Consider the following 26,506-nt stretch of genomic DNA (forward strand, 5'->3'; position numbering starts at 1 on the left):
ATCACATGTAATAGTAGTACCACTATTACTGCTTTCGGCACCATAAGAAGATTGCTCGATCTGATCACACAATATGCATTCATCCACGAATCAAAAGCCTGACTCGGAAGGATTGGCCGGCAGTAATCAGGGTCTAGTGTTCCGGTGCAGGTTGGCACAGGGCATTGCAGAGACCAATCGGCATTGTCTTGGAGCTTGGAGACTACAAAGTTCACAATGCATGGAGTACAATAAAAATGGGGACAGCCCTTGAAGTCGAATGAGTCTTCGAGTTGAATAGGCTTGAGACACAAACCACATATGAAAGTTCTCCTAGGAGTATCAAAACTAGTACTAGTGGAAGATTGTCCATTGGAGATGATTGGGGGGTTCATGTGATCGTGATCGTGATCAACGGTGTGATGATGATGGGGTTGATTCTCCAACATCAGAGGCTGAGACGGCGATGGAGACTTGGTTATTTTCCGGCTTAGTGAGAGTTTACGTAAGATGGAATTGAGGCTACGCAGTTCGGCACCGATTTCCTTGAGTCGTTCTGCACCCTTTTTCATCTGGTGATAGTTCTTCATCATGATTGATGCCAGATCATGAAAACCCTAATTGCAGAGTAACTCAGTAACCTTCTCGGAAAGCAATAGTAATTAGATATGGAGAATCAGCGGAAGATATGCAATGTATATCTTTGTAGCTTCCTTGGTCAATCAGGATTCTTCGACAGCTTTGAATTACCAAATTACCCCTCGGTTTTCTACTGAAATTGGCCCTTGATTATGAAAACCTAAGAAAAGTTTAGAGTTGTGAATGAGTGGAATTTGTCTCGTCTCATCTCTAGCCTTGGGAGGTTGCTTAATTTTAGCGCAGTCAACAAGGATTGGGAGAAGTTGTTAAAGAGTTAACCTGTGAATGTCTAATGTCCTACCCGATTCAATTTAAAGTTTTGAACTCTTGAAACCTGAACTGCTATCCTTAATGAAGATTTCTACTTACACCAGGAAGGCTAATCGTGCCATCAATGCACAAAGCATAAAGCCAACACAGAACTCAGGCCGAAGTAAATACAAATTTTTTTGCTTATATACAAGAGCAGTTCCAAGTGAATTCACAATAGGGGGAGGGTAAAGCGGTAATGACCAGACGTATAAACAAATGCCTATAAATTTCTTATATACAATTGCAAACAAGGGCAACAAATGAAGATCGGAATTCTTAAGCCAATTTATTACTTGACCAACTAGTCGTTCAGAAGCAACTGAATTATCTAGGACTGTAGACTGGAGTAGAGGGATTGAAGGGCCCCATACAGGGGCTCCGCGGCCTTTGGTCTTTCCACTGTCCGATCCCAAGTAGTATATCATTAGTCGTCAGGTAAGGGTCGCCATAAAATTGAAGATTTGTATCCATCCTTGTGTCAACAACATTTCCTTCTAATGATACTGCTACAAATGCACCTGCCAAACCATGCAACATCAGAGGACAGCATTCAACAAATGACATAACACTGAAAATGTGAAAAACACATCTACCATCGGTCCAAAAGGGGGGATTTGCGCAGTCAGAAATGAAAGGCTAACTGGCAAGTTTTCATGCATGCCTTGACAGCATCCAGACCCCAAGATTTGGCATGGAAAATGTCAATACTGTGGTACAGGCTTTGCCACTTCTAACTTGTAAAGCATATTTATTTTAGGTTTAGTACTCAACACAAATGAAGACATACACGTGTACGAAATTTATGATCCTAGAATTTATAGCTAGAAAGTCTTTTGAGTCTGAATGGGTTATCATACCTTTGCTACAACTGTATGTATAGCACATTCCAGAACCCCTGTCTCCAGCACGCATATCTGCTTCTACCACTCTACCAATAGGTCCTGCTGCAGCACTACACCAGCACCAAGAGAGAAATGCATGCGACTACAAAAGGTTTTCACAGCTTTTATATCAGGAAGGACAATGATGAAGTCCATGAGCTCACCCCCAATCTGGAAAAACAAAGAGTATGCATAAATTAGCACCTCATAGAAATAAGTCGGAAATTTAGGTGAAATATGAAGAATTTCCTTACCTACTGCAGAGGAGGATACTAACCAAAATTTAATAATCATATCAAGGCCAATAAAAGATATAGAATATTACAAAGTAAAGATTGCAAATTTACCTGTGCACCCCATCCTAAGCCAACAGAACATATGGTTGATGGAGCAGACCATGATCCATCTGACCTTCGAGAAACCACCAAACCAGTACCAAGTTTGTAAGAAAGTAGTGCACCAGCTTTAGCAACGGTTAGGATTGCCAGGCCTTTGGCTCCTTTGAGAACAGCCAAGGGTATGGACCTCTCCGGATTCAGCCTAGATACCTGTCCATCCCGCCAAACATTACATATGACATCATCAAGCAACTAACAATTGGAATATGATTAAGTTAAATTCAGCATATTGATTGCAATCGGTTACATCTTAACTCTCCAGCTCTTTACAAGAACTGGTAGTTTACCATCTATGATACCATACAGCAGTAAACTAATATTCTGGTTAGAGTGGGAAGACAATTAACTCAAGTAAGCTGAGATGAAATTCAGAATTTTACCTGGGAGTAACTTCTCAATGTGTTGGTTGCTTTGTATATCTATTGTTCCATGGAGAAACCAACAGGAAGATTTAACCATCCTCTTGTACATGTTCAATCCACGACGTCATGCTTTGCTGCTTGTGGAGGCAGCGAGGAGGGGAGAACCGGGCCTGTTGAAGTCTGCTGAATGAATGCTTGCTGTTCTGGTGGAGGCAGCGAGGAGGCAAGAGCCGGTTTTATAAATACTTGATAATGATTCTGGAAAAGTTCACAATAATTCAAATCATCCTAGACAGTTTTAAGTTTGATCAAGTATAACATTATATGAAGTAATATGGTAACAAGTATACTTCTTTGTAGGCACTTATGGCTACAGTGAAGAGAAGAGTGAGCTGTACTTCTTTGGTCAAAAAACTCCGATGAGGAATTGGATTTCAGACTCTAAAAAAGAAGTAATCACAGGAGATACTAACTAGGTCATTGGATTCAAAAAACATTTCCGCTATGCGCGCAATTGAGAATGAAGTCTGCTGAATGAATGCTTGCTGTTCCGGTGGATGCAGCGAGGAGGCAAGAGCCGGATCAGTTGTAGAGGAGGTGAGAGAAGTTTGCTGACCATGGTAACTCTTGCCTCGGCTGAGCTCATACAGTTTAAAGACTGCAGCCATCACGGTATCTCTTTCGAATGTGTACCTGTCTAAAACCCATTTGTGCTGGCATTCTCAATTGCGCGCATAGCGGAAATGTTTTTTTGAATCCAATGACCTAGTTAGTATCTCCTGTGATTACTTCTTTTTTAGAGTCTGAAATCCAATTCCTCATCGGAGTTTTTTGACCAAAGAAGTACAGCTCACTCTTCTCTTCACTGTAGCCATAAGTGCCTGCAAAGAAGTATACTTGTTACCATATTACTTCATATAGTGTTATACTTGATCAAACTTAAAACTGTCTAGGATGATTTGAATTATTGTGAACTTTGGTTGAATAACAAGAATCATTATCAAGTATTTATAAAACCGGCTCTTGCCTCCTCGCTGCCTCCACCAGAACAGTAGACTTCAACCAGCCCGGCTCTCCCCTCCTCGCTGCCTCCACCAGAACAGCAAGCATTCATTCAGCAGACTTCAACAGGCCCGGTTCTCCCCTCCTCGCTGCCTCCACCAGAACAGCAAGCATTCATTCAGCAGACTTCCAACCGGCCCGGCTCTCCCCTCCTCGCTGCCTCCACCAGAACAGCAAGCATTCATTCGGCAGACTTCAACCGGCCAGGCTCTCCCCTCCTCGCTGCCTCCACCAGAACAGCAAGCATTCATTCAGCAGACTTCAGTTCTCCCCTCCTCGCTACCTCCACCAGAACAACAAGCATTCATTCGGCAGACTTCAACCGGCCCCGCCCTCTCCTCCTCACTGCCTCCACCAGAACAGCAAGCATTCATTCAGCAGACTCCTCTTCAACCAGCCCGGCTCTTGCCTCCTCGCTGCCTCCAGAGCTGCAGCAAGCACTGATTCCATTTATTCAGCAACAGGTACATAACTATTTCCTCTTCGATGATCCAATTGACTTGTCAATTGTTGATAATGATAATGTCGATGGTCCAGAAGGTAACGACGGAGTCTGAAGCTGAAGTAACGAAGGAGCCTGAAGACTGAAGTAACGATGGTGTCTGAAGACTGAAGATCCCAGAGCTTTGTTAATTAATTTTTTTTTTTTCAGAGCAAACATTAAACTCTATTTTTGAATGTTTATTGACGAGGCCTAGATTTGGGGACTATGGATTGAGGAAAAGTTTGAAGCTTTATTGGAAATAAGGATTGAGGTCTCAAATTTTGAATATCTATTGAGAAGGAGAGCAAGTATGAAGCTTTATTGGAGAGGATGAAAATTGGGGGATTAGGGATCTCAGAGTTGAGTTTCAAATTCAATTACAGATGAACAAAGGAGGAGGAGTAGGCCTGGATTTGGGAAACATGGACTGAGAGCAACCATGAAGCTATATTAAGGAGGAGAAGGCCTGGATTTGGGAAACATGGATTGAGAGAAAGCATGAAGCTTTATTAAGGAGGAGGAGGCCTGGATTTGGGAAACATGGATTGAGAGAAAGCATGAAGCTTTATTAAGGAGGATGGAAATTGGGGATTAGGGATCTGAGAGATGAGTTTCAATTACAGGGATTGAGAGAGTATGAAGCTTTATGGAGGAGGATGGAAATTGGGGATTAGGGATCTAAGAGATGAGTTTCAATTACAGGGATCGAGAGAAAGTATGAAGCTTTATGAAGGAGGATGGAAATTGGGGATTAGGGTTCTGAGAAATTGTAATTGAAACTCGATGAATAACAAACCCAAGAAGATAAATTCTTGTCGTGTTCAACTTTTCTTCGATCTGAAATCACAGCAAGAAATTTTAAAACTTTGGTACAAATTGAAATTGATAGAGTATTGCTTACCTGATATATCATCAAAGACCTGGGGCCTCATTATTTAGATCGATCACGAAAAGAGGCAAGTGACTGATATTCAGAACAGAATAGAAAAACACAAAGGAGGATGAAGATGATGCTTATTCAGAAGTCAGGACAGAAAAGGGGGGGGGGGATACCTAAAGGACACGTGTCACTTCATCATTGAACCAAAGAAAACGAGAAAAATGATGATGTTGTTTAGTCATATCCCACCAAACTTGGTAGTAGAAGCCTTCCAAATAGTTGTGGAAAATTCACTGCAATTTGGGATAAGAATGCACCCCCAGCTCTCCTCCTTGTATCTCCCCCACTTCCAAATAGACGGCATCTTTATCATTTCTTGTATTTCTTCAGGTGAATACTCAGCCTTTAGCAGGGACTGTACTTGTACATGGGCTTCCATAATATTTGTCCTGAATAAAAAAGGTAAAAAAGACGTTAAGATTGTATATTGAAAACCAGAAAACTGCATTTTGTACATGCAAATTTGTACTTACTGTATTGGTTTGAATAGAATTGCCCGTGTTGATGAGTTCTGCAGATAAAGCTTCATTTTCCTCGTTACCATTGGTAACTCTTGGTGAATAGCAGTGGTTACCTGTTCCAGATATATGGTAGGGATCAGCTCATGTTACATTAGTTATGAGAATTCCGACATCTCAAACAATATCAATATTTTTTATGTGAAACAAGAAATATATAGCAGACAAACATCAGGTAGCCTCCACCAACACAGTAGTCCCCATAAGTAAAAGAAACGGAGAAATTAATATGAATGCATACCTTTTGAACAAGTTCAGCTACTTTATCTGGAGTTGCAAAAGCTTGATCTTTGAGTGGTTTAGCCATAACCAACTCTACCTTTTGATTCTGGCTGCCTGACATTGCAACTTTCACAGCTGTGACCTATAGAAAAGCACAAGAAGACCTTAAACTTTAGCCAACTTCTCAAATGGACATGTAGAAAATGCTTGTATGATGTTGCATTCATTCAAATGGAGGACAGGAGGTATCCCTCTCTCATCCCCTAAAACCAACGAACCAAAGTGAAGGCAGGATGTTATCCTAAGAACCCCAATATTATGCCATACGAGCATACAAATAAAGCATTCATTTGTATGCTTGTACAAAGTGTATTAGTCCAGTTGGAGGCCCAGGGGTAGCCCTCTCTCATCCCAAAAGGCCACCCAACCCAAGTGCAGGCAGGATTCATCCGAGGAACCTTCGGAGTTCACAAGTAAAATTTCTTTTTGAGAAGGGTTGGGAATTTTCAAGTACAGACTGCTAGCATGTTTAAATGAAATTGTTTTGAAGGTACAAGAAGCATTCAGATATAGGATCAAAGAGATGCAAGGTTAGATATGTGGGATTCTAATGTAATAGTGCATGAATTCTTCTCATGTCTCCCACTGAGTTTAGACAATTTTGTTCTAAAATTTGTGGTTTAGTATAAACCTGGTCTCAGTTTCTCCAAAATACATTACAAAGTTGTTCAGCCATCTTTTTGCACGGAAAAAAGACAAACCTTGGTAACAAATGAAAGCATAGGATCCACAACTAGCTTAGTGACCGACACAATGAACTCCTCACAAGTGGCTTTTAGGCTTTTCTCCAGTTCCTGCAAGTAAATAGAGATGAATTGAAGTACTAACCAATCAGGTTAAATTTATAAAACCCTTGCCAGAAAATAAATCAAAGTGACAGTAACATAAGCAAAACCTTGCTCGCATATCCTAATATCTAATAGAAAAGGTTGGCACTGTAATTATAATTATCAAACATAACATAAGGCGAAGGGGCATATAAATGTTCCCAAAGTATATGCTGTATTGCAAATTCTTGACTAAAAAGGCAAACTGACATACCTTCTTGGCATCTATTTGACTTTCCAAAACACGGGGAGATAAGGTTCTTGCCAGTGAAGTTGTCCTGGACCAGTCAAATAGAGAGGCTTGACCTCTAAGAATCCGCCGTAGATGCTCCTGGAGGATGAGATACAAAAGTAATTAAGATTTCCATTACATCATTGCATTTAAGACCAGGAGGATATACATTGATAAAAAAAATTTAGTTCATATGTATGGTACAGGTTTCCATTTGATTCTTTTTTATAGTGCAAAAAATTTATAATTAAAATAGTTTAAATAGATTCAGAACAATTAACGCTCAAGAATTCTAGAACAACTAACCAGCAAGTGCGAGAAATCAAGCTCCTTGTGTGTAACAGAAAACTCAATATCGAAAGGTGCAATCTGGGAAGACAAAATACATGTGTTATAATAAGTAATTTAATCATATAACTGCCTTAGTATATACAGCAGCAGAGAGGACGGATAACCTTCTCCCTTAAGATAAGAAGATGCTTTATGACGAAGAGCTGACCATCCATTGGCCATGATCTCTTTGCAATGAGTTTACTAGCTTTCTGGTAAAGGGGAACACAAAAACAAGGCACAAAAGACAGCCACATGTTACTGGCGGGTTACATAAAGGCTACTCTAACTAAATCCCAACATCCCCTTAAACAAGGATAAATATAATTATGCAGAGAATTTCATAAGAACTCCATATGACATTGTATATTTAACTACTCACCTGAATAGATATTGAACAAACTTCGACAACTTCCTGATAGAAGAAAAAAAAATGTTGAACAAAATCTGTAAATAGCATTATTTAAGACAAGTTTAACATGGTGGCTGTGCAAAGGCTTCAATACCTGTGCTAAACCAGTGAAAACTTCAGGTTCTAAGCAGCGATACAGCTTTGACAGACAAGATAGTGTTTTCTCTAGAGGTGGATACCAGGTCTTAAAAACGAGGTTTTCATCATCCTGCAGTTTGAACGAAAAACAACATATTAAGAAAAAAGAACGAAAGCATTAATGTAACTACTACATATGTAACAAAAGTGAGTAAATTAAAATCAGCCAGCTACAGAAGTGCAACCACTAGCCACCTACTACCATCAAATAAGTCATGAAGTAATGAGAAATGACATGTCCGGAATTATGTAACAATCATGGGAAAAGATGTCCCTACTCCCTAGAGGACCGCTACATAATTAACAGATATGTTGACTAAGAGATGAATAAAATAATTGGTTAATAATTGGTATCTCCAGGAGTCATTATGTGCCAATGTCTATAAGCCTATTAAATATGGACTAGGAAAATCTGACACCAAGATACATCAGGTTTAGGGTTTATGTCAGGTGTTATAAAGATGAAAACTTACAGAAGTAGTTTCAAGTTCATCTGTCGCAGCTTTTTCCAGCTTTGCAGGGTAATCCAAATCTTCGTCCAAGGGTAAATAATTTGCTATCAGAAAAAGAAGCAAGAGAAAGCTTAAAAAGGGAAAAAATAAAAGAGAGTTTAACAGGAAACAAAGACGAAGACCTATACAATTTCCCTTATCCAAGCCACGGTGGTAGAAAACTAAGTAAATGTGATTACTTAAAAATAAAAAAGAGCTTTTTGCAATCTCATCTCTCATGACTAACTTTAAGGTACTTATAAACTGATTAATTAGAAACATAAAACAACAAAGACAAAAGATCATATAACAACAGGTTCCATTATTATTTAAACCAAATGATATCCGTTCATTTCACATTCTAAATTATCAAATCCCATTATCCACTTGCTTTCTCAGCATTGAGTGATACCCTCCAACGTTTCAATAAGGATGTCAAAGGTATAACACCTTTGAATAAAAGATATCCAAGAAGATTTATAAAATGAACTGAGATAGAACATTTAAAAGAATCAAAGAAACAATAGAAAACAATTCAATAATATGTTTACTTTACATGTTTCAATGTTTGTGATACCATACAAAGTAACCACTTAAAAATTGGCATCTAAACTCAAGAAGAAATTTTTTTTTTTAATGAGGATTACAAACCCTTGGAAATAAATACTCACCTCATCACGAATACAGGTTCGAGCACGGAAAGTCAACCTCTCGTGAACATCAGCAAGAATTCTCTCCAGTGTAGGACGTAGGCCAGCTAATGATTCACTCCGCCGACTTAACTGTTCACCTAGGACTTCAACTTTCAATATATCAACAAGTTCGCAAAGAGAATCAATATTTGTTTCATGAATAAGCTTTGGCCGTAGTGTGTCGTATAAATATGTAGACCTGCATGAAGTTATCGCCATAAAGTTATTATGTAGTTTAAACTGTGCATAACTAAACCAACCAACAACCTCCAATATGCTGTGTTATGTGGGTATTTGACAGAAAAATGGTACTCAAAGGTAGCCCCTTACCATAAGTACTGACATTTACATCAATACTGATTATTCTCATGTCAAATAGTGGTTACAGAATTGTCATATTTTTCTTATGCTGTAACCCAACTACTAATTGCCAATCTCTCAAGAAAGCAAAACAATAGACAAGAGAACGAAAAGTGAAAAAGGATAGGAGACCTACAGAGGATCTATCAATGGAGCCAAACTTGAAACGTCCTCTGCGGAAGATGGGAAAAAGTGGTCAAAAAGTTGGTGCTCAAGCTGACAGACCTGCAATTAATACAGGTGTCAATTACAATTGAAACTTTATTTACATTCTGAAAAAAAAAATGGAATGAAGAAAAAGCACCTAGATATAATCAAAGAGAAAATAGAAAAGAAATTATAACAACAGAAGGAAAAATCCCATCAGCTGTGACCTGGAATCCCAACATTGCTGAATTGTACCCAGTTTGACCTGATGGAATACTAAATATATCTATGTACCATAACTTTCAATTATGACAGTAATTAGCACGTCATACTACATCATACATCAGAGCTATGTTTGCTCTTCTGCAGTATTTAAACAGGATAGGGTTCATACCATGACATCTTCACATTATTGTTAATCCAAAACCATGCATGATCCTACCATTTTTCTAAAGGAATATCTCTTCTATGAATATCCTTATAAATAACTATACAATATAACACACACACACACACACATAATATTACCTGCATTAGATATGCACATCCAGATCTAGTCAATGATGGCAACGCCTCTTTCTTGGCGAATTCAGATATTCTTTGATGTACTATACCTCTTACCTGGATGATACATATAAAAAGGTTTATGATAATTGTGAACTGCCCATATGAAATGAAGAAATAAACTTGTATGGTAAACAACCAATCATCAGCTTACCAAGGAAAGGCGTTGTTCGCAGTATAGCTTGTGACATTTTGCAGGGATCTGAGTATATTCTTTCCTTGATGCTCTGCTTTCAATTTCCTCCAGCACTGGTTTAAGCTGCGGAGACCATAATTGTTACACATCGAGACTTAAAAGATTCTGTAAATTAAAGCACACAATTGCAATTCCATCAAATATTAGTGCACAAATGTTTGCTAGGTTGATCAAGCTATCAGCCTTTCACGCCATGACCACTTAACTACAGTAATCACACTTTCAAAATAATAGATGATACAGTAGCATCACTGCAAGCCAATCACACTTTCAGCCTTTCACGCCGTGACCACTTAACTACAGTAATCACACTTTCAAAATAATAGATGATACAGTAGCATCACTGCAAGCCAATAAAGGCTACTATTACCTCACTTGCTACTGCCTTGAAACGGACATATATAACAGATGCTTCTACACCCTCAGAAACAGAAGCTTTGCTGCCACCACTGCTTCTGATAGCTGCCTGTACCTGATGCAAAACAGTGGCCATAATACAAAGACATACCAAAAGTATTAATCCATGTAAACACGGAAGTTTACTATAGACAAACATTAACACAACAATTCAATTCAACAATAAGACTTTACCTGAGAAGAAGCACCTGTAAGAATTGCAAGTACATGTGAACGAATCATGCCCAAGGCTCGAGACTGTCCAAAACACATGAATTATATATCACCGAGAGCCAAAAATACCACGACAATAATTCTCCATGCTGTACCATTCACTTAATCAATGGTCTGAAAATTATACCTGCAGTTGGCGAAATTTGAGTAGGTAAACACTGGATTCGGCATATTGCGGATTGCTTTCAACATACCTAAAATGGACAGAAATCAGTTGAAAACAACAAGTTCCAATCTCAATAGATCATTTTTATTACTGCTCACTGTTTCCTGGCATCGATGCACACGGAAAGATTTTAACATAGTAGTGTCTGAAGCATAGAACTGCATTCCGTTGAAGGTATGCCACTTACGATATGCAATCATCAAGTCGTTTGAGCAGAGGGAGAAAGTTCTCATTTAGAACATTCATGTTTGGAGAATAAAAATTTGTAGCAATCTGCACACAGTTGAACATTTAAACATGAACTCTGTTGATTAACATATATATATATATGTGTGTGTGTGTACGTATACGTATATGTATATATTTACATGGTCAACTCTGTGCACAACATTACATGAAAACACCGCACATCATGTTATTTTCTCACACGTACAAACAAAGCAAAAAAGCAAGATTGCAATCACTAAACCAGACAAGAAGAAAGAGACAGGATGCTTGGCATAAACCTTCACTATATTTAATTCCCTTTATATTGTAACAACCCTATAAGGCTACAAGTTATGCCCGAAAATGAAAGTGACACTAAGGAGAAACTGACATAGACAGATTTGTGAAAACTGTAAAGCTTCAATGAATGATAAAATCAAATTGTTAAACCAAAAACAAAAGAATATCCATGCATCACCACAAACATTATGAAAATTCCTAATTATATCCAAAAAAAAAAAATCACAGCTTCTATCACAAATGTTAACTAAGTAACCACTGTTTCTGAAGAACCAAAAATTTATATGAGTTTTATACTTTTAAACAGTGAATTTGAAGGGCAAGTAGAAGAGACTTCTGTCAATGACAGAAGAAACAGAAACATTTGATACATCATGACTAAAATCAACCAAATCCGTCAATAAGAAACAGATAGTAACTTCAAACTTTCGTCTTTCTCTAAATTATTGGCAGTTACTACCATCCACTGACCTTGTTGCAAAGGTACAAATACAAGGTTCACAAACTAAGAAGAATCTAGGGGAACAAGTTAAAGACAAGCATAAACTTATATAGAACAAACTATATCTCTAGGTAAGGTAGCATTCAAACTTTACATTCTCCAATTCATCAAAGTAGTTGAGCTTACTGCGGAGTGCTTCTGAAAATTCAATCAGTCGTTGCTTTTCTATCAACTACAAAACAAGACGAGTACAGATCAAGGTCTAGACATTTCAACAGATCCTACAAAGATATGCTACATAAATCATCGTTCAGCCATATCACAATTTCAAATAGGTCAAGTGAAACTCAAAAAAGAAAAAAATGGAAAACAAACCGCACCAGTCGGTCGCACGCATCATGAAGAGTTTTAGTCTTTGTTACTACTGCCTGGTGCTGCAGTTGTAGTTCATTAAACAAGTCTAGAGTATCATCCACCTGCATACAAGGAAGCCCAGCAATGAGCCCAGCAATGTCCATAAGCAAAACAATCTAAAATGAAAATGATCCCTCTCGAACTTCACAACAACAGAAGAGAATGAGAGACTACCTGCTGAAGGATACCATCACATATCTGTATGCGCTCCATCAATGTGTCTACATAGTGGCGATACTTCTCCTCTGTCTAAAACAAATCAAAAATCAGTGCATTATCATGCTCCTTTTGTACTACATTACTGCTTCACCGCAAGAATCAAGTACTAACCTCGGACTTCAAGGCCGATTCAAGATCCGTAAACCATTTATAGAACTGCAGACAGAAGAACAAATCACATTGCAGTCCAAAAACTCACACGACTGTCAAAAACTCTGTGGATGACGAAAAGGTCACCTGATTCGTATTGACAAGAATGGCTTCCATAGCAGCAGAGTGTTCCAAGCCAAAAGAGCTGCCCTTGGTGGAGACTGACAGGCCATTCTGCTGCTCCGACATTCGATCTTGTGCCTGAATTCCACCAACGAAGTTCAATTTGGTGATAAAACAGTGTTTTATGAATCGAAGAGGCAGAGAAATGTAGCGTGATTTCTAACCAAATTGGGCGGCAACGGTCGCTCTGCGACGGCGTGAGAGAGGTTTGCAATCGCCGCTTGTTGCTGCTCCGTTAACGGCGCGTTCTGCAGAGTCAAGCGAAGATATAGGACTACATCAAACTCATATATCTAAAGGATCCGATCCGATCTGATCTGATACGAAGCTTGATAATTGTAAAACGAATTGTACAAAACTCAGAGAGCATGAGAATTTGATTTTAGGGAAATGAGGTATTCCCAAATTGAAGATGAAGATGAAGAGAAACCTGTTCCCAGTGAGATGCGAAGTTGTAGCCCTTGGAAATAGCTCCGGATCTCTGAACGCCGGGCTTACTCGCCATTGTTGAATCTTCAAGCTTCTTCACCACTCTTCACAATTCACAGTTCAGACCAGGCTTCTTTTGTATTTTGCGGGTGTGCTATTCTGTTCGAGTTTCTTTTCTTTTTTTTCCTTCTTTCGCTGAATAATCTTGTGGAGTTTTAGGAAATAGTATTTCTTTTTTTTTCTTTTTTTATTCCTTTTGTTAATTGTCGAAAAAATGTTCATCGACAAATGTGTTTTTCATTTTGGTACCAAAAATAAAAGTTATTTTTCTTTTTCCTACTGTTTTTCTTCTGAAGATTTTATTAAGAAAATTTCTTACTGTTATTCATCCACTTCTTGGCACATCTAACGTGAAACTTACTTTTTAGTTAAGTAACAAATTACATGTATATAGATATTGATTTAATAATATTGCTTTAGTAAAAATATTTGTAAATAATATGCAATGTTTTATCGAATAGTAAACTTACATATGAATAAAAGAAGATAGAAAAATATAACTTTTATTTTAGCTATGCCTAATTCTCCAACTAAATATAATTAGCAATTTTAGCTAAAGTTAAATTTAACTTAGTTATTATAGCTGGTCTGTTGGAGTTGAATTTTCCTTAAAAAATAGTTTTTTTTTTTTTGATGAAATTATTCAAACTCATCAGTCCAACACCCACTAATGGGTTACATAACAGTCCGAAACATGAAACTTAATAAAGACAGATTCAAATTAATTCTCATCACTAATGATTCAGTCCTTTTAAGATAATAAGATCTAAATCATAAAGTCCAGCTACGCATCGGCCCCATATTCCATAATTGGAAACCAATCCTCCAACTCTTCATCAGCCATATCAACTATCACACAATACAATCCTCCAACTCATCCAACTCTACCTCAGTCATATCAATAACATTCAATTCCCCAGTGACGGACGAAAATTCATACTTAGTGGCTGATTAAAACAGCACCAATTGATACACCACCTCAGACGCATGAACAACAGCATCTCTCTCATGACTGGAAGGAAGATCACTTGGGATATTGGACAAATTCTTCCGATTGTCCCAATACTCCAGCAGTTCAGTGCCAGTTAAGAGACCATAAGAGCCTTCCAAACAAGCAGCATGAGGAATGAGACAAAATTCACATCTCAGGATATCATCAATCGTCTCCCATGATTTAGATGTGAATAACAAAGCAGTTTCACCATAGATGTATGAGACAAGTTCAACTAAAGCTGAAGCAGAGTGGCCTTTGTATGCTCGATCATTACCCTCTTCATGTGGCGATTCTTCCCAATGAACAAGGACTCATCACCTCTGAATGATGAAATCCACTGACGAAGAAGTGATCGTTTCCATTCAGGCTGGCGTTCAAGATCCAATACGAAGACATTCTGGTAGCGAGCTCTTAGCTGTTGAAGCTGCGCCACCCCGTTAATGGTTACTGGTTTGGTTTTGGAGAGCGGTGGAGAAGAAGAACTCTTAAAAAATAGTTATATATAGCTAAAAATCAAATTTTTGCTACTCTATTGGAGATGGCTATTTATGTTTCGGAGATGGAAAAGAATAAATCTTTTAAGAAATTTTGAAAGAATAACTTTTTTTGTGTCCTCAAATTGACTTGTAACATTTTCTTTTAAAAAGTTAAAAATTGATCATTTAAGTGTATAAAATGTCATAAAAACTCTTCCTAAATTCCTACAACAAAACTTCTCTCATTCTTGTCATTTCTTTTTCCTGTTGCTCAAAGGTGTGTTTTTTTTTAGGAAAATTCTATAATATGTTAACGTATGACATGCATACAATTGTCTTAAAGTTGTAAAATAATTCCTCAAAATAGTAATATTAGTCCTTAAAGTAGTAACATGAGTCCTTAAAGTGGTAAAATTTCTTACTTACGACATGAGTCCTCAAGTGGTAAAATGAGTCCTTAAAGTGGTAAAATGAGTCTTCAAAGTGATAAAAATAGTTGATATATGAGAAACATTAACATATCATAGCCTTACCCCTTCTTCTAATGTTGTTTTCATCCGGAAGAAAACATTATTTTTTGGAGATGAAAGAAAAATAAATTTTGAACATAAGACAGTATTAATGAAAACGACATTTGAAAGGTGGATAATAGCAAATTTTTCTCAACTAACTTTCTTCTCTAATCTTCTTTATATTTAAATTATTCGTTCATCGTGTAACATAATTTCATAATCCAAATCATCCATTATATAGGTAATCTTTTAATGATAATATTGAACCAAATTGAATTTGCATAATCATAATATGATAAAATATCGATGTTTGAGCATATAAAGAACGATTTGAGTCATAACTCATAAGGTTGTATTACAATGAACATATTTTTTTTATTTTTTTGGGTACAAGATGAACACAACACTTTGAAACAAAGCAAACTAAGTATTGGCAAATGTCAACAGCAATTTGTTCTAAAACACAATGCGTACTTAATGACTAGAGATTATAGTAATTAATGAGACCATTAACTAATATCTGTATTTACGTTTATATTATCATGTGTTTGAAATATCTAAATTTAAGTCTTTGACGAATAAAGAACTAAAATTTTGGCTCAAAAGAAACGACCTAAACGTATGAAGGCGAAGAGAGATTATTCAGAACACCACCGTGCATTTGCACCAACATAAATGAATGGTTAGATTGCATTAAATACACTTTTTGTTTATTAAAAATAAAGTTGATAATAAATATCAAGGGTTGAGATTATTTTATAAGGGTTGGGTCACTTACACCGTCGGTGCATAGAATAATTTCCAAAAGGCGAAACGTTTGAAGAATGGATGACCAAGTACAACTTCATGCTTTCATTTATGTGAGTTTGAAAATATGGATGCATCACATGGATATTCCCCACAATGCTCAATAGGTTCAATAAGACAAGGATTTCAATAAAAAATATAAATAAAACAGATAAACAAAAACAGCGTCAATTCAATTGTCAATTCAAGAACAAAATCAGGAACAAGTCTCAATGTTACAGTGGCTTATTTACAGCAGACGGTGGGGATTGGCTAAACAGATTCATGTTATGGATCAATATCATTTATGGGAAGAGGAAGTCCCTGAATCTTTATGGACAAGAACCAAATGATTTTAGAATCTGATGGTCGAAACAGGTACCATGCGGGTGGTTTCCCACTCTCTAAAGCAAGTTGATCTCTGGGCCTAGGTGCAGCCATGGAAAAGCTTGAAAGCTTCGGGCAAGGGTTTCAGTGGGAGATTGGAGAGGGAAATGGATATATCTTTTTTTACTTTTCTGAAATTGAAATGCGTATTTGTTGGCCTATATATTAAGCCTCTCTTTGTTAGCGGATATTTTCTTAAACAGAGTTTTTTTTTTTTGTCTGACTTATTCAATAAACGGAATGAGATTATGGTTCTCTTGATTTTTTTTTTCTTTAACTAATGGGTGGTTCTAGTTGGATCTCCAAATTTGATATTTGGACCTCCATCTTTTATAAATCGTTAACAGATTTGTCAACTCATATAAAAAGACAAATAAGGACAATGAGATAAAAAGAAAAAAAACATTTAAAGTCTGTAAAAGTAAAAATGGATTGGAATTGGTCTAGTCATTTCATTCATAACCCCTTTATATAGGGATATGATTACAACGGAAATATCAATTTACATTGATGATACTAAATGCTGATTGAGCTGTGATTTGTAATTGCTTGATTCCCTCTTCGTCTGTTTCTTTGACGAAGGCACATAATGTGCTTTTCCTTTAACACTCCCCCTTGTGCCCAAGTCAAAGACAAAATGGTGCATGAGTTGTTGCCTCACTAAAAACCTTGCCAAGTAACAATAAAAACCCTGTGGGACAAAAATAAAACTTGGTCGAAGGAAAAGAGCACAAAGCACCTTCTACATTTGAGAATGACATGTGTGTGTTAGACTCCCCCTAACGTCTACACCTCCCCCTGATCATTACATTAATCAAGTGAGCTTGGAAAGTCTTCGCATTCCTATGCTTTTCACATATTTCTCAAATGTGGCCTTAGGCAGTGATTTGGTGAACAAATCTGCCACATTCTCCTCAGACCTTACTTGATTCACTTGAATCTTGAGAAGGGTCTGTTGTTGCTGATTGTAGAACAACTTTGACGATATGTGTTTTATGTTATCACCCTTAATACAACCTAGCTTCATCTGTTCGATGCAAGCTGCATTGTGTTCATAAATGCAAGTAGGCTCTTCAGTGGTAGAACTCAAACCACTAATCCCTCGAATATGTGCAATGATAGTTCTTAACCATACACACTCACGAACCGCCTCATGTACAACAATGATCTCTGAGTGGTTCGAGGAGGTAGCCACAAGGGTTTGCTTGGTTGATCTCCAAGATATCGCCGTGTTCCCATTGGTAAATACATAACCAGTTTGGGAACGACCTTTATGTGGGTCAGAGAGATACCAGCATCAACAAAACCAACCAAAACATCATTTGACGTTTCGGTGTAGTGAGTGACACTTTCGCCATCAATATTTTCTTCAGGGATTGCAGTTCCATCTGCGGTCCCTCTTGTCTCTCTGTAGGGAAAGAACAGTCTCAAGTCAATGGTTCCTTTTAGGTATCGAAGATGTTCTTGATACCATTCCAATGACGCTGCGTTGGCGTTGAGCTAAATCTAGCTAACAAGTTCACTGAGAATGCAATGTCTGGTCGAGTAAATTGGGCTAAGTACAATAATGCGCCTATTGCACTTAGATAGGGAATTTCAGCTCCCAACACTTATTCGTCATCTTCCTTTGGACGAAATGGATCTTTCCTTGCATCCAAACTTCGACCGATCATGGGAGTGCTAGCAGGATGTGCTTTGTCCATGTTATATCGCCTGACTTTTGGACATATGCAGACTGGTGGATTAATATTCCACAAACTCGGTGTTCTAATTCAAGGCCTAGATAGAATCGAGTTTTCCCAAGATCCTTCATCTCAAATTCGGATTTCAAGTAGCTCGCGGTTTCTCTTATTTCATCAAGAGTACCAGTTATGTTCATATCATTGACATATACTACTACAATTGCAAATCCGGAACTTGTTTTGTCACACCCCGAATTTTGAAATAAGGATTCAAATCCGGAACATGACTAATAACAATACAAATAACGTTCTGAATTTTTCTCTCAGAAACAACCACACCTTACACCTCTTAATATTACATAAACCAAATCCTCAAGCTACTTATTACAGCACACTCTCACCAAATCAAATTGTAAGTTCAAATGAGTATAATTCTCCTCACAAAAACAAATGCTGTAAATCTAACACTAATACTCTAAACCGCACGATCCCTGCCTGATTCTCCTGACCTGTGAGATTACCCGCTACACAATTTGAATAGTGTACCGGGATTGCAACAACACAAAACCCGGTAAGCTTTTTGCAAAGCTCGTGAGTAAACAAGAAAGAACTGTTGATTGATTAAATTACAATTCTTATAACTCAAGTAAACAATCAACAAATATTGCAGCATTAATATGTGAAATAACATTAAAGCAACACATGCTTGATTTTCTTTTTACCAACACCTTCACATATTCAAAATATATCATGGATAGATATTTGATCAATTTCACATATTCAAAATATATCATGGATAGATATTTGATCAATTTCACATAAGTCTTTTTAGTGAATTTTCAGATTAACTGGTATCAGATCATAAATCCACGTGCTAGGGCCATAATCCCAAAGCACGGGTAAGCCGCAGCATACCAAGGCCACCACCAAGGCATGTATACTCAAAGTAAGCACCCTTCCTAAGAGTATAATAGTGCACTATCTGAAGGGACTAGAGCCCACAGCTTCCACGAAGCACAACCACGAAGCATAACCACGAAGCACAACCACGAAGCACAACCACGAAGCATAACCACGAAGCACATTTACCAGTAATTCACTTAAGCACGGGGTTGTTGTAATCACCCGGCTTCATAATTATATTTTTCAGACATAATCAAATTCACATCATACAATCTTTATAAATTTTAGATTGTAATTATGCATATGTACACCCACATAAGAGACATATTATTTCAAGACAAATCTTTACTTCTTAAAATAATTTCCACATATTCACAATTGGCCATATAAAATAGCTTTCACATCACATGATCAACATTTCATTATTCAACAATTAAATGGGAGATTAATAGCTTGAATAATATCCAATCAATTCTCAATCATTTCATCAAACCAATCACACATCAACCAAAATATATATTCCACGTAAATATATATATACGTAATCATCCGCTCAGGAATGACTACTAATACCAACTATAATTCAAGCATAAAAACCGTGAAATTCATTTGTATACTAAAATCATTTTACTTACCTATGGACCGTAGTTGATCAAGTCCATATGATTTAAAACAAATATTTATTCCACAAATATTTTCACATAATTGAGATATTTTCACACAATTGCGACAAAATAAAGTAATTAAATTTATTCGGTTCGTAATATGAACCACGTGAGGTTTACTCACCTCTAATCCAGCTGCGTTTTCTAAAAAGTCGAATATATCAATATTCCGAACGCTCGTCAACTCAAACCGTCAAGTACCTAATCAAGTATGGTCTTTGCTTAGTAAACGAAACACGAAATAACCTTAAACGACGATCCAACGGTCGGATTCTAAAATAAAGACGATCCAACGGTCGGATTCAAAAATAAAGGTGATCCAACGGTCGGATTCGAAAATAAAGACGATCCAACGGTCGGATCGAAATTATATGATGATCCAACGGTCGGATCCTTACGGATCGCCCTTAGGATCATCCTCCAAAATTATCACGAAGATCCAACGGTCAAATCTTCCTGAATCGTCCTTATAAACATCTCCACAAAATTTCATGAAAATCCGACGGTCGGATTCTCACGAATCGCCTTCTGAATCACTATTTCACAATTATACGAAGATCCAACGGTCGGATCTTCGCCCGTGACCTCACAAAGTCATCGGGACAGTCATACGATCAACATATTAAAATTTGAAGTAAAACCGATGGTCTGATCTTCACAGATCGAAAACCGAAGATAAACGTAAAAACGTAAATCCACTATTTATCAACTTTTTCTAAAATAATCATATAATATATCAAAACGCTCGTATGGATGCATAGATGAATAAACTGAAAACAGAACACAAAAATACGACTGGACGCGCCGCCACGCGCCACTACAAGCGGCGGTCAAACCGGTGGTCAACGGCGGCGGTCAACGCCGGGTCAACCACCTCCGATGCAAAAGTCGTCAACTACAAACTTCTTCAAAATAAAAGGGTGATCAACTTTCATACCTGGAGCTAAGCGAGATTCGGTCTAGATCGCCCTAGATCAAGCTTTGAAGTTTGGATTAATCACGGCCGTCGATCACGTTTCCAGATTGAATCAGGGACGTCCAAACTTCAACTTGTGATCTTTCACTCCACACTCAAAATCGTCGAGCAAGGAGGATATGAGGATGATCAGGGGGAGGAGGAGATCACGAAAATGGGAAGGATCGGCCCATGCATCGCCGGAAAAGTAGTTTTCCGGCCGGGTCCGATCGCACGACTGAGCTTCTTCGATCCGGCTTTCGGGGCAGCGGCGGAGCAAGGCGACACCAGAAGGAGCCTCAGCGTGGAGCGGCGATCATGGGGATGGTCGGGTCGTCGCCGGAGGACGCCGGAGGAGGGAGATAGGGCCGGGTCGAGTCGGCGGAAACCCGCCGGGTCTGAAGGGAAACAGAGAGAGAGAATCGGAGAGGGCTGGGGACTATTCCGCAAAAACTCAATTTTTTCGTCCTTAATGAAAAATCAGAAATTTTCCTCTATTTTTAGAAAATTCCCAAATTTCAAATATTCATAACTTATTCATACGAACTCCGAATATTGCGTTCCACATATGCACGCGATCGTATCGACGAGCTCTACAACTTTCATGAAGGAAATTTTCCCAAATTCGGTACGTATAAAAAGTCACTTTTTGAGACCCCCCCTAAATAACGTTCGATTTCGAAAATAAAATCGTTCGAACTACTTCCACAACTTCTCCAAACTTCGTACTCACTCCTAATACCGAGAAATCAATTCTAAAAATCCACGGAATTTAATTTGGATTTTTCGGGGTATTACATGTTTTCTTTATGAATACGCATGGGCAAAATTCATCGTTCTTATATCCCTTCCCAATCAATTAGTCACTTAGACGGGTATACCACATCCGTCTGGATTGTTTCAATCCGTAAAGTGAGCATTTCAACCTAGTTGCAAACGCACTCTGTGGTTTAGAGTCACTTGGCTTGGGTAATGTAAGGCCATCAGGCACTTTCTTATATATCTCTAAATCTAGATCCCCATGGAGATATGCAGTAACCACATCTATGAGTTGCATTTCCAGTCCTTTGGAAACTACTAAGCTAACTAAGTAGCGGAACGTTATAACATCCATTTTTGGGAGAGAATGTCTCCTCATAGTCAATTCTAGGGTGTTGTGAGAAACCTTGCGCCACAAGGCGAGCCTTATACCTTAGGACTTCATTCTTCTCATTACGCTTTCTGACAAAGGTCCATTTATGTCCTACAGGCTTTACACTTGGTGGGGTTAGCACTACCGGACCAAATACCTGTCTCTTTGTCAGAGAATCTAATTCTACCTGGATTGATTCATTCCATTTAGGCCAATCTGCTCTTTGTTGACATTTTTCAACAGAGCGTGGTTCGATATCATCGTGCTCTATGATTCCTTGAGCAACAGTATATATCATCAATGTGTATGGAAGATCTTTCTATCAACTCATACGTACTCTCGTAATCCTTTGAGATTTCTTTGTTCTCTGGAATCATTTCAAACATCGGAGCGTCCTCCAGTATTGATTTATGGACATAAATATAATCAGAGACAATCTCATGAGAGGGATTCTATACATTGATGATTGGTCTGTGCCTTACCCACCCTCTTCTTCCTTGGGTGAGTGTCAATCGAACCAAGTGACCTCCCCCTCTTCCTTAGGGAGGCACGGCCTCAACCACACCTCCACTAAGTGTGGTTGCAGTGCCTCTATCTGCGGCACCGTGCCCCTTGTTGGGGACTTCTAACCTTGCAGGCACATTTGCAGTTGGTATATGTGATCTCGTCACTTTTACGATATCAGTAAACGCATCAGGCATCGAATCTGCTACCTTCTGAAGATCGATTATTCTTTTCACTTCACTTTCACTTTATGAAGTGCGGGGATCAAAATGAGATAGAGTGGGGACAAACCACGACAATTCCTGTCGTTCTCTTGGAAAACCCTTTTTCCTATCTCCTCCTAACGACAGGAAGACTGTGTCATCAAAGTGACAATCCGCAAATCTAGCGGTAGAGAGATCGCCTGTCAAGGGTTCTAAATAGCGGATAATTGTTGGGGATTCGTATCCAACATAAGTACTTAAGCGTCTCTGAGGACCCAGTGTAGTGCGCTGTGGGGGCGCAATAGGCACATATATTGCGCAACCAGATATGCGTAAGTGTGAAATGTCAGGCTCATATCCAGTTACCAACTGGTACGCAGAAAATGGTTGGCTAGCAGTGGGTCTGAAACGAATAAGTAAAGCTGCGTGCAATATTGCATTACCCCATGCAGATATAGGCAGGTTGGTGCGCATAACCAATGCCCTAGCCACCATCTGTAGCATTTTGATGGTGGCTTATGCGAGACCATTTTGTGTATGCACATGGGGTACAGGATGCTCTACATCGATCCAAATAGATATGCAATAATCATCAAATGCTTTTGATGTAAACTCTCCAGCATTATCAAGCCTTATAGACTTGATAGGGTGATCAGGGTGGTGAGCCCTTAAACGTATAATCTGTGCTAGGAGTATTGCAGCATTTCTTATGGACAATAAAATGACATGTGACTAGATTTTCGAAGCATCCACGAGAACCATAAAGTACTTGAATGGTCCGCATTCTGGATGGATAGGTCCACAAACATTTCTTTGTATCCTTTGTAAGAATGGAATGTTTTGTTTTGTATATTTAGTATAGGAAGGTCTCGATCCTGTTTTTGCTAAAGAGCAGGCTTTGCAAAACGAGTGATGTGCCTTTGAAATAGTCAATGAGGCATAATGGGAGGGAGGTAGTGCTTCTGGTACTTCAGAAGGCAATGACTGCATTTGAGCAATACTAGAACCGACACCTTGCAGTGTGGCGGATTTTTCTCCCATTTTTCACTAGAAAGAAGGGATGTCCGTGTGAGTTCTTTAAAAATACGGATCATCATGTCATGACCTCTGTGCCATAGGCGGTCATGCAAAAGCCTGTATGAGTCAGTGTCCCAGATTTCATTGTTGGTGACAATATAGGATTCAATGATCCGAATCGTAGTGAGGTACAGTCCACTAAATTGACTCATAAGTTTCTCTAAGATGTGTTTCCTTCCACAGTCATTAGATGTAATATCAAGGTATTCAGTTCCATTCTCACGGTGTGTTTTTACATGATAACCGTTGGCACAAATTGCTTTGAAACATTAACAAGGTTCGATTAGATCTTGGTGCATACAGAGCATTTTTGACTTTAAATATATCTCAGATTCTTTAGAGTAATTTTATTTTAGTAGAATGATAATCTTTTCATTCTAATAATAATTTTTCCTCTAGATGTATTGCTTTACATCTTTATATTGCAATTTCGAACCATGTAAATATGTGTATAGAAAATAAATTTGAATAAATTCAGTGCTTCAGAATAAAATTCGAAATTTATTAATAAGCCAACGATAAGCAAATCAAGGTCTTTATTCAGAAATCTAATTCATCAAACCATTCTTTAAGACCAAATAATAGCCTAATTAAAAATGAGGCATTATGCCTTCACAACTATCTTTGGAAAATAAAATGAATAAAGCAAATCAGTCAAGATTGAGAGCATCCATTGACTTAGCAAGTTCCTCTTTGCCATTGAAGTCTGCAATTGTAATGTTGACGTTTAGGTCATGACATTCTTCTTCCATGTAGTGAGCCTCTTGTTCTTTAGACTCTCTATACCTCTTGTAATTGGCTGCTACTATGTTGTTTGCTTGGCAGTTCTTGTACCAATGCCCAATGAATCCACACTTATAGCATGGTTCATTGTCAACTCTTTCCTTTTGCATCTTATTTCCATGATCCCCATGTCCCTTTCCACGTGGTGCATGGTTGCCACGTGGGTAGGGATCAGCACGTCTAAACCCCTTTGCATTGGAGTTCTTTTCACCTTTCATTTTTCCATAATGAGCCTCAGGAATTTTCTTTGTCCCAGTGGGCCTGGCATTGTTGTTCAAGAGAATCTCATTATGTCTCTCAGCCACTTACAGTAGGCTTATCAACTTATTGAAAGTTGTGATTCTTTTGTTGTCATAATCCAACTGATACTGGTTCGCTAGTATAAAAGCTGAATTAGGAAAGGTGGTAAGAGTCTTGTAGATCATATCATCTTCTGTGATTTCCCTTCCACAAAAATTGAGACGTGCTTTTAAGCGCAACATGTCCTTGTTGAAGTCACTGACCTTTTTATAGTCAAGCAAGCGGATTCCATTCCACTGAATAGCTAGTTCTGGGAGTAAAGTGTCATGAATGTTCCCAAAATGTCCTTTAAGGGCATCCCACAATTCTTTGGGTGTCTTCAACTGAAGGTACTCCCAGCGTAGGCTAGGATCAATATGTCGCCTCAGAAACATTAAGGCATCTGCTTTCACCTTATTAGATAGTTCATCATCTTTGGGGTCAGTAATGGTGGCAGTGTAGTCTTTTGCCACAAAGGCAGTTTTCATATCGGAAACCCAACGATGGTACTCAAGTCCTTCTGAGTCCAAAATGTCAAACTCAGGTCGAGTTGGATCAGCCATCTACATAAACAAGAGAGAAGAAATAAATTACGCAGTCATAAAGACATCCACATGAATTATTTTCCAAAATATGAATTAGATTTCAAGACCAAGATTCGTAATGGTAACATTTTTTTTGATGCTACGTGAAAATACATTATCACGGTAAGTATGTATGTATAATGCTCATGAATTTTCATTATCATGGCAAAATGGAGTTTATATGTTGTATAGCATTCTAAACAAGTAATAATTATAGCACGTAATAAATAAATAAAAAAAAGCATATATTAAAATAAATTACATGGGATGCTTCAAATTTCACAAATATATACCAAAATATATGTTACACATAATGATAGCAATAATCTATCATGCGTAAAATAAAAGATAAACAATAGCATAATATAAAGACATGCGTAGGAATAATTATATAAGAGTAAATAAAATTCACAAAACATGCTCACAATTGCATAAATAATATATAACAAGATATATATGGCATGTTCAAAAATAAAGTATAAACTATAGCATAATTAAAACATGCTTAAACATAATTATGTAAAACATAAATAACAAAACATGCTTAAAAAGATCAAAATTATCTAACTAAACATGCTCAAAAGTTCTAATTATAAATAATGAAAATATGCCATAGTATGAAAATAAATAAAAGAGAACATACTTGGTCGCGAGAAAATAAAACAATCCTATCGCACGCGCGTGTTGATGCAGGCGTCAGTAGCGATGTTTTTTGGGGGTGACAACAACTTGGCTGCTTCCCTTTTTTTTTCAGCAGTGGGCCTTGTTTTTTTTTCTTTTGCTTTTTTTTTTCTGGGCTGCAAGCCTTTTTTATTTTTTTTTTCTTGTCTGGGCCGCAGGGCCTCTTTTTTTTTTCTTTTTCTGGCTGGGCTGCAGAGCCCCTTTTTTTTTTTTTTCAATTACCACTTTTTTTTCTTGGGCCGGGTTTTTTTTTCCGCTTCTTCTTCTTTGTTTTTTTTTTTCGCGTCTTCTTCTTTGTTGTTTTTTTTCTTCTGTTCCTTTCGTGTACCAGTGGAGGCAGCGCCGGCGACTCCGATCTTGGACACCTTGAAGGCGGGGCTGCAAGGTTGAAGGCGAGCTGCGGTGTATGGGCACGGGGATGGGCGAGGGGCCTCGCGGGGATGGGCAGCGATTGGGCTGAAGGCTGCGATTGGTGAAGGGCTGCTGCAGGAGCTGTTGCTGGGCGCTGTGGCAGATG

At 38.1% G+C, this 26,506-nt stretch overlaps 1 protein-coding gene and 1 long non-coding RNA gene across 2 annotated transcripts; both read right to left on the reverse strand.

Annotated features, from left to right (window-relative positions):
* Positions 1-1,041: 1,041 nt before the first annotated feature.
* Positions 1,042-3,633, reverse strand: LOC112188313. The gene is made up of 4 exons (XR_002931384.2): positions 2,590-3,633; positions 2,159-2,359; positions 1,788-1,982; positions 1,042-1,448 (listed from the first exon to the last, which is right to left on the reverse strand). It is a non-coding gene; the product is annotated as an uncharacterized LOC112188313 (long non-coding RNA).
* A 585-nt stretch (positions 3,634-4,218) lies between these two features.
* On the reverse strand, positions 4,219-13,525 carry LOC112188312 (conserved oligomeric Golgi complex subunit 3). The gene is made up of 25 exons (XM_024327409.2): positions 13,328-13,525; positions 13,062-13,145; positions 12,862-12,975; positions 12,736-12,780; positions 12,580-12,654; positions 12,372-12,467; positions 12,146-12,223; positions 11,230-11,315; positions 11,004-11,070; positions 10,838-10,900; positions 10,617-10,718; positions 10,205-10,309; positions 10,015-10,107; positions 9,476-9,564; positions 8,955-9,178; positions 8,270-8,352; positions 7,753-7,866; positions 7,629-7,661; positions 7,372-7,458; positions 7,223-7,285; positions 6,899-7,015; positions 6,559-6,651; positions 5,817-5,939; positions 5,531-5,631; positions 4,219-5,446 (listed from the first exon to the last, which is right to left on the reverse strand). Exons 1-25 carry the CDS (start codon positions 13,400-13,402, stop codon positions 5,236-5,238), a joined length of 2,421 nt encoding a protein of 806 aa, XP_024183177.1. The 5' UTR covers positions 13,403-13,525; the 3' UTR covers positions 4,219-5,235.
* Between the last annotated feature and the right edge of the window lie 12,981 nt (positions 13,526-26,506).

Source organism: Rosa chinensis, chromosome 2 (genome assembly GCF_002994745.2).
Source record: "Rosa chinensis cultivar Old Blush chromosome 2, RchiOBHm-V2, whole genome shotgun sequence".
Classification (NCBI taxonomy): domain Eukaryota; kingdom Viridiplantae; phylum Streptophyta; class Magnoliopsida; order Rosales; family Rosaceae; genus Rosa; species Rosa chinensis.

What these genes read in the sequence shown, in the direction of transcription:
- LOC112188312 (XM_024327409.2), bottom strand. Translation starts at nt 13,402, where the DNA reads ATGGCGAGTAAGCCCGGCGTTCAGAGATCCGGAGCTATTTCCAAGGGC. An exon ending in GTGATGGTATCCTTCAGCAG is followed by an intron (nt 12,468 to 12,579) that starts GTAGTCTCTCAT and finishes CCTTGTATGCAG; the next exon opens with GTGGATGATACTCTAGACTT. An exon ending in TTCTTATCTTAAGGGAGAAG is followed by an intron (nt 7,286 to 7,371) that starts GTTATCCGTCCT and finishes TTGTCTTCCCAG; the next exon opens with ATTGCACCTTTCGATATTGA.